This window comes from Anopheles coustani, chromosome 3 (assembly GCF_943734705.1).
Source record: "Anopheles coustani chromosome 3, idAnoCousDA_361_x.2, whole genome shotgun sequence".
NCBI lineage: Eukaryota > Metazoa > Arthropoda > Insecta > Diptera > Culicidae > Anopheles > Anopheles coustani.
The window spans coordinates 90444482-90456955 of record NC_071288.1 but is presented as its reverse complement, the minus strand read 5'-3'; the positions used below and the strand labels follow the sequence as shown (position 1 = coordinate 90456955).

The following is a 12474-nucleotide window of genomic DNA, read 5'->3' as shown; positions in this document are numbered from 1 at the left end:
CGTAAAAAGGATGTAAATTTAATACTTTTTATATATCTAACTTAACTTTGTAAATATGAAAAAATATATGCCTTTTTTGTTATAAATGTGTTAGTTAAAAAAACATCAAAGCAAGTGCTCTGTAAAATACGTATGTAATCAAGAAATTATGAGATAGAATTATACGATCAACATTTGACTGATAAAAATCCAGGTCCTACATGCACAAGCAGTGTCCTGATTGAAGTAAAACTCACATGCACCTCTCTAGGGAGAACCACCAGGGTCTCCGAAAGGTTCCGCAAGGCCGTCTGTCTGTTCGCCCGAACCCGATCCTTCACTATGGCTGTCATTTGCCACGCTACATCTTTGGCGCTCGGTGGAGCATAATTCCATGGCGGGACTGTGTGAGCGTGAGGAGGGGAAACGAAAAAAAAAATCGCCGGCAAAAAGAAACATATCGAGAACGACAAAATAAATGACCAGAAAAAATGAAATCAAAATTGACATGAATGACGCTGATGAAGCTGTACTTTTATGTGCAATCATAACGCGATGTTGGTGCGTTAAGGAAGCGAGCGCTCGGTCGGCGGTTGGATGAAGTGAAAAAAAAGTGCATCCACTGCAAAACTGGAAACTAGCACGTTTCACGCTCCGTGCACACTGGTTGGCACGGCTGTGGAAGGGAACGGTGGAAAGGTTTGGTTTGGCAATCGGAAATCGCGGTTGTGCGCGAACAGCGAAAGAAACACTGCCAGAAAGTGAGATGGCGGGTTGTGGGAAACATGACAAAATAAAACACCATGTTTGATTGCGGTGCGGTCGAGTGGAGTAAAGTTACGATTGATTTTAAAATATCTTTCCCCGCGAATGTGCGGCGCGCGGATGTTTCCCTGCATGTATGCGTACGGCGCACCGGCACTGGCATCTTGCTGTGTATGTTTGGCGTTTTTTGGACATCCACTTTTTATCATGAACCTTGATCAAACCTCGCCGATACGATCGAAGCGCTGCACTGTTGCTTCGGTTTTTGCTTACCTTTGCCCGCTGTGCGCACCTATCGACAGTTAATGATGAGATAATCAATCTTCGTTCACCGTTGGCATGTGGGGTTTATTTACTTTTAATTATTAGTATTTTTATTTTATTCCCCTTTATTGTCGTCCATGTTGGTCGACGGCGGCTGCTCCCAGCGGAATGCCATGCGCTGCACCTCGCCTTTCACTAATTAAATCGCCGCACGGCGTCGTCGATCGTGATCGGTTTCGATTTGTGGATGAATTGATTTTAATTGGACAGCATCCGTGTGCCGAATCGTGCGCATCTGTTGGTGCATGTTTTTAATTTTTTTTCGTTGCATTTTTGTTTTTCGAGCAAGATAACGACCCCTAGGGACTTGTTGCCCTTCTGTATGCATCTGTTGTCGGGATTGTTTGTTCTCCTTCGTTGCATTTGTTTACATTGTTGCATATCTTTCCCACGGGAAAGGTGACGAGGAGGAAGGATACCTATTACTTAGTTTTATTGCAAAGCTTACGACATGTTCAGTTACGTTAATCCAACCGCAATGACTTAAAAATGAACGTCACTATCATAAAATTACTTCTTTTTGTTTAATCATGTTCAAGTTTTGTCGTTTTGTAGCTATTTCCATAAAAAAAATGATGTGAATATATTTTCTCTTCAAATAAGTCTAATTTTTATTTCCTCAATTCTAAACTGTGGAACACGTTTGCATTTGTGTGCAGCTTCCCCAGTTTCGAGCAGTTACTGAGCGTCTGCTACTTCCCCTCAGAAAAGGGGAGCCTTTCATGCAGTTCTAGACAGAATTGGGGAGACTCGGGTACGTCACAATCGTTACTCACTCTCTCTCTCTCTCTTCAATGGTAAAGGAAGTTCTTCGAACTCGCGCATAACCGTAATCCTATTGTATTTTGCCCTTCTCGCGGGGGGGTTTTTACGCGGAATCGCGTGCTCCAACCGATAAATTCTCTTTCTCCCCTCTGTCTTTCTCTCTCTCTTTCGACCATTTGTGTGCTCTCCGGATTGAAGTGTGTGCGGTTTGCAAAAATCGAACTCGTCCATCGAGCAGCAGCAGCAGGTTGCGGTCGTCGAAACGCACGGCTCACTTTGATTTGTAATGCCGTTCGGTTCGAACGTGTCTCGCTAGAGCCGTCAGCGTGTGCTGTGTGTTCTTCTCTGTGTGTTGGAGCCTGCGTTTTCCGCCATAGTACGTACGTCCGGTTCACCGTTGTTCCGCGTTTGCACTTCACTGTTGGTGCCCCAAGGGCGGGCTCTGTGTGTGTGTTTGTGTGGGGCCGTACGTGTGCCGACGTCGGGCGGTGGAGCCTGGTGGTGTGGTGTGTACGCGGTATACGCGGTGTACGTGTGAGCGCTTGCAGCCTCATCCGGTAACGACCCTGAGAATTCCCGGTGTCCGAGACCTTGCGATGGTCACCTTTAAGATGTTGTCTTTTGTGTTTCGGCTATCCAAAATTAAACTTTGACCTAGTCGTGCGCCAGTATTAGTGTGTGTGTTTGTGCTGAGCCGTGTTGAATTGAATAACAAATAACCCCACCAAACGAGTGGCAGATAAATAAATCAAGGCAACCACTTCACCAGCAAAGACTGCACGGTGTTGGCCCCACCATTAGAGAGAAATAACTTGGTCGTTCGTCCAAAAATCTCCATTTCAAATGTCAAACGATGTGGGATTTGGCCGGATGGCGGAAAAGCGAAACAACACGATCGTCCATTCGCAAGGGGAAGAAACGAGAAGCAAAACTCTTCCGAGATGGAGTACGAGAGTGAATCCGAGTGATGCCGATACACACAATCCGGCGAGAGCCAGATTTGGACGTGCAGAAAACGGAAATGTTATCGGGCGACCAGCACTATTGGTCCCACGACCAGACCCTGGAAAGTCGCCAGGGATGCCGTGGATCAATTTTCCATCTAGTGTGCGGGAAACGTCAAAACTGATGGGGGGAGATTCCCGCGTTTGAGAAGGGCCCCATTCGTGACTTTTGCATTCGCTCGGTGCAGGCCCAAGAGGACGTAAACAAAACCCATCAAACGGGGTGCGAAATGGTGCTCCGGAAATGAAACATTACGTTGGCAGTCACCAAACGGAGGCAAACAAGCTAGTGACCGATATCGAACGTCCGGATGTGTTAGCATGCTACTGCGTTCGAGATGAGCGCGCGAAGAAGAAAAACAAAATCAAACAAGCAAAGGCGATTTTCTCTCGCCGACGAAAAGTGCCTGAGATAATGATACTTCGCGCTAAAGTGTCTCGGAGAGAACGTAAATGGGGACCAAGAAAAAAAACAAACATAACGAAAACGTGTTCGATTGTTGTATTGTATCTTTTGAACATATTTTTGTATTTTTTTAAACAGTTTTCCCTTACCACTTCGCTCGGGCTAACCAACTCACGTTCTCCATTTTGCCACTTGCTGGGGAGCATGGAGCTATCGGAAACTATCCTTTTCCCTCCCGTACAAACTGCAGACAGACAGAGATGGAGCTGATGGGAGCAAAATTCGAGCAGATTGGATACGGACAGATCGCGCACTTTGCAGCATCCGATTTATAGAGTAATATCGACATCAAAGAGCGGGAGAGCATGGAGTTCTCGAAGTGGATGCTGCTGCTGGGGCTACCGTTTATTGCTACCGTGCTGCTCCAACAAAGTGTGGAGGTTTTTGCGGGGCAGCATGCTTGGTTGGGAGCATTGGAATGCACGAACTGCGTGGGAAAAGGGGTTCTATTTGACGGAAACACACAGCAGGAACGTTAGACCAGACCTGGAGCGTGTCGTCCAGCGAGCGAATGTGAGAGCACCTCAGATTGTTCGTATTATGCGAGGGCATGATTCCGTTTGTGGTATTCACGGGACATTGCTTTTTAAAACCCCTGAGAGTCGATATCGCTGATGCCACAAACTGTCCATCAGGTGTATTGCGCGCCATTATGGATCCTCCCTGAAGTCCTGACAGATCGGACGAATACGTTGAGCGAGATAGGACATGAGAGTTTCGGAGGAGAAAGAGCTCTTTTTTTGGCATTTGTAGAACTTAACTTACCTTTCGTGCATTACTTGCTCACAAATACAACACTTTCCAATGGGGAAACACTTCTTTTGTTCCTAGGAGAATAGACCTGAAACTGTACCAACTTTCTCCAGGACGTATGAAAAGGATGATCAAAAAGATAGTGATGTTTTTGGCGCCTAAAATGATTTAATATTTTTTAAGACACTTACTTCTTCAAAGGGTGTTTTCCTCTATATGTTTCGATTTGCGTTATTTTCCTTCTTCGTTTAATTGCTTGCTCTGACCGCAATGTTCAACCATTTTTATGGTCGGTTTCTATTTTAATCTATGCATTCTTCTTCTTATACCTTTCAAAATCGTTGAACACACAACCATAGCTACCTTTCTTGCTGATGGTTACCGATGAGCGGGTCCGTAAAATAAAATTTATTGTAATTGACACACTTCAAGATTAATTTAAGATGTAATTTCTCTTCGAAGTGAAAGCAGCCCGCGAGTGGCGGTGGCAGTTGGCCGGATTCACATACCATAGGCAAAGAGTTCCCGCAAGGCAGCCGCCAATAGGCTATTAATTTTACTACCTCGGCTGTCAGGTTCGGTTTTAATATTAATTTTTTGCTTGACGTTTCATTACGTTTGCGGCCATAATCGGGTGGCTTTCAATTAGTGTTTGTTTGCCCAAGGTGCGTCGATCATTGGCTGGTAGTGGAATTTAAAGCGCTGTGTGAATCTTCTTGACAGTTTTTATCCGCCGTTTATTCTTTTCGCTGCGACAAGCTCATCAGATTGAGACGCTCCGAAGGCCACCGTAGTGGAAGCCTTGCAAATCATAAGCGCTTTCGCACGATGGTGGCTTTTGCAGGGAAGCCACGCAAAGACTTGTGGTTTTAATTCCTCACGAGAACCATTTTTCACTGAATCGCTGTAGCGGTAGTACCTCAGGAATTCTTTCCCACCCGAGGAGACCTTAAAATATTACGTTTCGTTTTCATACACTTATTTTTTCGACGTTTTCTCCCTCTTTTTTATCGCAATGGCGTCGGTCAGGTGGTTTGTTAATTGAATTAGTAGCCACGTTTGTAGCGTCACCATTTGTAGAGCTGCGACTGGCTCCGGTCCGACCGTGGGCTGTCAACTGTATATCGAAATTCGTGTGACGTCCACACCGGAGAATCCTTAGTAGTAATGTCGGCCGGGAGTCAACCGTCGGTGTTGACACACTGCAAAGCTGGTGAAGTTTTCCAGCAAAGCTGGTGAAGTTTTCCAATTAAAACTCCTTCCAACTCCAGCTACCAAACCGCCCTCGTCCTCGGGGGAAGAAAGGGACAAAAAAAGAAATACGTAGCAAGAACCGAACTAGAACCGAGCAGTGTCATATCGATTTGTTCCACTGTTTTCTGAGCTAGGTTTATTGATACATTTACGTTTTTGGTGAAAGAAAATCAAACAAAATCGTACAACGCACCGGACAAATGAAAAAGTTGGTCTTTTTTGGGAGTTTGTGGCGGGTGAAAATGAAAAACTGCTTGCTGCAGGCGTCACCTTAAACCGAAAGATTCGTTCACGGTTTTGCTGATCATGGTCGGGTTTTTGTCCACACTTCGATTCTGCGCCGCCAAACTTCGGTTTGCACTTTGCGGAAGTAATTAAACTTTTGACATCTGGCTAATCGATTCGGTGTCCCTTTTTCAGTCCGCTACCTTATTGACATCCTGTTCGCTTCGGGGGTTATTTTGTCGAGAAATGGCCGGAGCGTAGCTGCTCTAATTAATCACACCAGTTCTTGGTTTCGTTCGCGATTGTGTTGGTTCCTAGTGTCCGGCCAATCAAATTAGATTACTATGGGATTATTACCAACTGACCCATAAACATTCGAATAAAGTACCATTTCGGTTTAGGTTTCTAAAGTTTCAACAAATTTCTTGCAACGAAAAGAGGTTGAGTGTTCCTTGAACGCCCAACACTCCGACCGGCATAAATTATTCAAGTGCTGGATTAAGCCATGTTGTTTCAATCTGAGCCACTCTATGGGTGAAGGAGGTATAAGGATGCAGCTACTACTACTTCGCGCAAAAGAGCCCTCTCCCGCTCGAATGCTTACCCTCTCTTAGTAATCTGATCCTAGCGTCGTCGGTAGCCGTTGCGCCACAAGTGTGAGCTTCTCACTAGCGGTTGCCTTCTGAGTGTAAATGTGTTCTACGGGAATGTAGTATACGCACACTCGGCCACGCGGCTTTAGAATACTGATCTGCTAATTTTGCAACCGAACTGGACGACTTTATGATTTGTGTAACTTAAAGAATAAGGAGCAAAGGAGAGGGAAAGATTAAAGAAGAAGAGGCTGTGTACTTACCAGGGTTTATGTAAATTAAATGCCATGTGAAATGAGTGGAATGTTTCACATATTAAGATATGCCAAGCTTGGCTTTTGCATAAATAATCTGAACACTTTTGCTTAAATTTTTGAATTATAAATTTTGGAGTAAAGTTGTATTCGAGTGACATCGTTTACCCAGATGTGTTAGTAGTTCTGCCGGACGGTTAGTGTATGTACTCATAATCCGATATTTTTGTTTCCCACGCAGCGTGGAGGAGAAAAGGATCCACCAGCGGTGTCCTCGTGTTAGTGAGTGAACTGTGCCACCACTTGTGCGCGCGTGTGTTTGTGTGCCATCCGTGTATGTGTGACAAAAGCGGAGGGGCCACAAAATCGTTACTATCGAGCTGCGTGTTCCAGTCCCCAGTCCAGTGTCTGGCCCAGTCGCCTGTCAGTCTCGTACGGTCTGTCGTCCTGGAAACCACTCACCGTAGGAGCGTTCCGTCGTGAGGTCATTTTCCAGTACACCCACTAGATTGTAGGTGTGTGGGAGTGTTTGTACGTTGGAGCGGGAAGGTGTCCGAGTGTGGGTGTGTGTGTGTGTGAAGGTAAAGTTAGTAGTCGTTGGCTTCAGAGCCAGAGAGTGTCCGACTGTGGTGAAGGTCCGAGCAGGTGATTATCCCTGAGAGAGTGAGAGAGTGTGTGTTAAGAAGAGAAAGGCATTGAAGGTAAGGAGGGGCGAGTGAGGGGGAGGTTCGTGAAGAAAGGAGCAAAGAAACCGCACCGCAAGGATACGTGAGCGTTATCCGAGCGTTACCACAGCGTTACCGTTAGCAGCGTTACGGTGTGCATTGTTTTAAATCCTCGGAACCTCTCCAGCGTGGCAGAAGCGAAGTAAAATCTAGCGGGAGAAAGGCAACAGGAGAAAAGCTCAGCCAGCAGAAGGAAGATGGCGGACGAGGACAACTGCCTGGAGGAGATCCCGGATGCGGAGAACAAGAACCTGCTCCGCAACCGTGGGCGCAAGGGTGCGCTCAAGAAGAAGAACGTCTACAACGTCAAGGATCATCGGTTCATACCGCGGTTCTTCAAGCAGCCGACGTTCTGCTCCCATTGCAAGGATTTCATTTGGTAAGTTTGACACACACACACGCCTACTTTACCAGCCGGGGTTTTCTCCGGGATCCAGTGGGTAACAGCGGGTAATCGCCCTTCAGGGATTCCGGGGAGTGGAGTGTAAATTACTGCAGGTTTTTTTCCCCTGGTGGATACAAGTAGTCTCACTCGCTGTGGGGCTGCAACCAAGTTGGCAAGGGTGTGTTCTGGCTTCTTCTTGGCACACAACGTGAGGGCGCTGCAAGTGTTGTCGTGATGTGCGTATGCGGCTGTTTGCAACAGCAGGCGTAAGAATGTCGCCTTTTGTCACGTTGGTCACGTTCCCGGGTCTCCTTCCCTCCCCCGAATGGGACCGGTAGTTGGTTACGACGAGGGAGGCGGTATTACATGAACTACATGCAAACACACACACAAACAAACAAACTACGCTCGGTGGTAAGTAAAAACGCTCGCAGCTAATAAGGGAAACGACATTGGTTTGCTGCTGTGGGCTTTCTTGTACCAACCGGGCGGAATAATTACTAAATGCGTCGTGTTATGGTAGTTTCACTTTGATAGGTCCTCCTAGAGTAAGGGGTTTCTCTGCCGATCGTTTGCGGCACAAGTTTGATAATGTTTTGCCCCAAATCGTTCGCTGTGGATATGGTTGTTTGCTGATTTGTTATTTCATGTCCTGTCCACAAACTGATCCCCAACTCTTTGTTATAGTTGTTTGTTTCGAAGTGGCCTTTTCATATTCCACATTATGACAGTTGTTTTTCTTTCGACACTTATTTGTTATTATCATAATCACTATATGTTAATACCACTAATTAACTTCTCACAATAACTGAAAGTGTTTTTGTTTTGGGCTTCCTTTTACCCAGGGAAAAGAACAAGTTTTCCGGGTCATACTACTAGTTTTCATATTTGTATACCATTTCTCTACCAACTAAGACTTAAAGCTATCGATAAAAGTTAAAGGTGGAGCATTTTACGGTTTTGTTTTTTCCTATTTCCTTTAAAGAAAAAGATTTAATGTTAAAATAAATGGACAATCCATGAGCTGCCGAAGGAAACCGTTAAACGGCTCGTAAAGCTACCTCGCTTGAGTTTTGCCATTAAAACCATCTTATTAACACCCAATGTCGCCGGGGCCAAATTCGTTGACCTCGCCCGCTGGGTGGCCATTAAGGGATGAACTTTTTCGATCTTTTTTTTTTGGCTGGTCAAAGATTTGTCGAAGAGCGGATCAGTTGCCGGAAGCTGCTACGCAACGGTACGTAAACAGGTTCGGATTGAACCTGGAGGCCTTTTTCAGGGAGCTCGTAAAACCGACACTTGTCACCCGTTTGGAAATCAATTTCGGATTTAACTGCCTGCGCGTAGCAGGGGGCGTCCGATGGCTTCCTGGTTGTTTCTAGTCTACTTCTCTATCGAAATATTGAACAGCGAAAACATCACTTCCATATTGTTCCTGCATCCCCGGTTTCGACACTCCGTTTCCTCGGATACTCTTTATCTGTCTCGCTCTCTTTGTCGGGTAAGAAAACTCGTATCAATACCATTATCAGCTAATGAGTGAGACAGTGTTTTGCGTTGGACGAGAGGCCACCGTCCGGTAAACGAAGCAACGGTTCAACCAGCAGGACATTCCCTGCCCCAGGTCACCCTGATTCGCAACGATTTCGCAGGCCACAGTTTTGGGTCAAAAGGTAATAAATCACCCGCCGGGAGTCATCCCTGCCAACGGCCCACCCGCCGTTGGCCGCCTGCTGGCGATGGTGGTGTTGATTTCCTGACGGGTTAACGGCAGTTTAATTGTGCTGAAATGGTCTCTGCAACTGGCAGGATACCAGTACATTATTGATTTCCCTTCCAATGTTTGGTGCTCCTTCGCTCGGGTTTGGGCTTTGTGTGTGCCCAAAATGTTTACTACCACAAACTTTCCCGGGAAACTTTTACAACACTCTCCTCATTAACGGGGTTACAGTTGGCTTAAGTGTAAACCTTTTGTGGGGGTGTAAATTAATATTCTGTGACTTTTTCGGTGCGAGAGAGACGCTTTCGAGTTTTATTGCTTTCGAAAGATATAAAGTGAGGTGGGGTTTCATAATTTAAATATTTACTGTTGAACATCGTTGAACATTTGGAATGCAGAATGATATACTTGCTTTTGAAATTTAAACGAAGAAAATATTAATTAGTTTTGTGTTTCGAAAGTCTGTTCCTTCGGTATTTACAACAAAATTTAGCGAAAATTCCTAACTAAAGGATAATTAAACAAATAACACGTACCAAATACATCAATATAATAAAAATGCTCTCGCCGTCAGTATCAGCAAAAATTAGGAAATGAAAGCCTAAATAGATCAAAATTTTATTAAATGTGTCAATGCAAATTTTCATCAAATAAACATACCATTCAATTTTAAATCTCTTTTCAAATCGATACCCAAAAAGTTTCCGCTTCTTTTTTGGCCTTTTACTCTGGGCAATTTATTATATTTTACCGGCGAGTGGAAACAAATTTGGGTGGCTCGATTTTCACCCGTTCCGATCATTATCGAATTAGTGGTTTTTGCTAATCGACGCTATTGTTGCACGTTAGGGTGCGGGACTAAAATAATTGGAATGTCGGAACGAACCCCTCCGCCGGTACCGGTGCCGGGATGGATCCGCCATAACGGGAAGCCACACAAAATAAAACCCAATGACCGCATCGACCGTTTGCGGGACCATTACCATTTGCCCCGATCCCTTGTTTAGGTCGAACATCGACGTTGGGAAAAGCTAAACACTCCATGGCTTTTTAAATGTTTAATTTTTCTCGCCGGTGTCTTACGGGGTGGGTGGGTGGGGTGGGGGGCGTTTCGTTGATGCGTTGGGAAGGAGTTAGAAATTTTTGTGGGAGAACACGCCCTGCCCTTTTGACCGTACGAAGGGGTTATTTCGAGTGCGTGTATTTGAACGTAATTATAAATTAAGGGCGAACATTTTCGAACCCGAAGTTGGACCCGGCTGGAACTAGTTTTTCATGTTAGCCGATCCCCCAGGCAAGGATTTCCGGTGGTAGACAGGAGTCGAGGCTGGTTTTTTCGTTTTCCTTTTCCGACATATTTATCAGCGCCCCGTTTCCGTGGAATGGGTTTCGATCACACAATCGATAATCGACGGCGTGGCGTAATGCGATGAGCTTAATGAACACGAGCACGTCCCAGGGGGGGGAGGTGAGCATCGAACGGGAGGACCCCGTGGTAGTTGACAGGAGTGATTATCACCTAAATGATGCCGACAGCCGAATCGAAAGCTCAGCAAATAATCAAATTAAGTTCCTTTCTTTCCAGCAGCGTGTGGGGTTTTTTTTTTTGCGAGGGTGCGACCGGTCGTTGGAATGTTTTATGTTCTACCCACGTGTGTATGTGTTTTTTTCCTTCCTACCTCGTACCTTCTTTTCCGGTGCACCTGGTGGAAATGTAATTAAAAATATCGATCGCTCGTACCGGGCGAGCCAGATTTTTAAGACGTGAATTGGGAAACCGGGTGAAGCCAACGGAAAGGAAAAGAACTTACCATCGCTTAACATCGTGCTTCGGGTCACGGCTTGTTGGAAAACTGAACACGTTTCCTTTCGGGAGCATCCGTCATCGGCATCGATTGAATTAAACTCGCGTGTCACGTCCTCGTGCGCCGGTAATTGCTTCATTAATTAGCACATAATTGTTTCGACGTACGCTGGCGCGTCCCGCGTTACGCCGTGGTGCGTAACGGACGGAAAATTGACAAGCGACAAAAGCCGCTTGCAAAAGGGGTTGGCTGCAAAGCGAAAATATGGGCTGGAAAAACACACAAAGAAATAACAAACCCAACCACTCTGGCACACTGTTGCGCAAAGAGTGATGGCAAGTTCGTAAGCGCCAAATGCGCCCGTTGCATACTTTCCGGCGGCCCCACTGTCATCTGTCAAAGTGACAGCTGGTATGGTGGGGGTCGGTGGGGGTTCCGTTCGTGCGTAAACACGACCCCATTGCTTCGTGCGGAAACAAAACGGAAGCAATCGGAACCCGTGGCCGGCTGGGCGGATATTTCGTGTTTCTGTGCGAACGCACAGAAAATGGTAATAAATAAATTAATGGTGGTCATTCGCCATGTTTTCCCCATGTTTTTCTTTGCTGATTCCCCACATGGGGGCATGGGTTTCACCGTCCCTGGTTTCCTTTGCTACTGCGCCGCCATTCAGGGGTTCATTATTCACGGGATTTTGCTCGTGGCATGCTAGCAGTACATTAGCATGATGCTGGCCCGGCTGGAGTTAGTTTTCATTTTGTTATGTTTGCATATTGATTCGTACCGCGTACCGCATTGTTCACCATTCCGTGTGTGTGTTTGGTCAAGGGGAATTGCGTGGAATACCGAATAATAATGTATTCTGCGGAACCCTTTTACCAGGTTTCGAGGGAAAAACGGGCGATGCACGTCCTTGTGGCAGGGAGCTGGGCAAACTTCGCATAAGGTTGATTAAATTTGCGAAATTTGTCAGTCGACCGGGTCCACCTTTTGCATCCTGCACTATGAGCACCGAGTGGGGCATATTTTGTGGGATAGATTTTCCGAAAAGCACAATGAATTTTATTAAAAGTTATTAAATGAAAGCACAAGAATTTTGCTGAACTGTAAATTTAAAACAACGTAATAAGGCATTAGCTATGATTCATGAGATAAACAGTTAATTTTTCTGAGGAATAGTGAATTGTAACACGCTCTCTTGTGTTACAATTAAATCGGAAAGTATCCAATTTGTACTAAAACATTATGAACCTTTTAAGTGTAACGTTTTCACACCGTTTTGACACATTGCCTGCCTCGTCACCCACTTTGCAGATGACAACTCCAATCTTCATCAGCCTTTTATACTAATAAAGTAGTGCAATAATATAACAGTAGGTTATATTTATTCCAAAATTATATCCTTTGCCTTTGCTTGATTTTCTAAAAGCTTTGTTTTATCATATTGACTGACGTGT

General features: G+C 45.4%; 1 protein-coding gene across 1 annotated transcript in view; it reads left to right on the top strand.

Moving 5' to 3' along the window:
• The first annotated feature begins 2137 nt into the window (after positions 1–2137).
• LOC131259979 (protein kinase C, brain isozyme) overlaps positions 2138–12474 on the top strand; it is a 67333-nt gene continuing 56996 nt past the window's right edge. The window contains exons 1-2 of the mRNA XM_058261599.1: positions 2138–2390; positions 6624–7486. Of these exons, the coding sequence (XP_058117582.1) occupies positions 7305–7486 (182 nt within the window). The 5' untranslated portion in view covers positions 2138–2390; positions 6624–7304. The remainder of the gene's footprint in view (positions 2391–6623; positions 7487–12474) is intronic.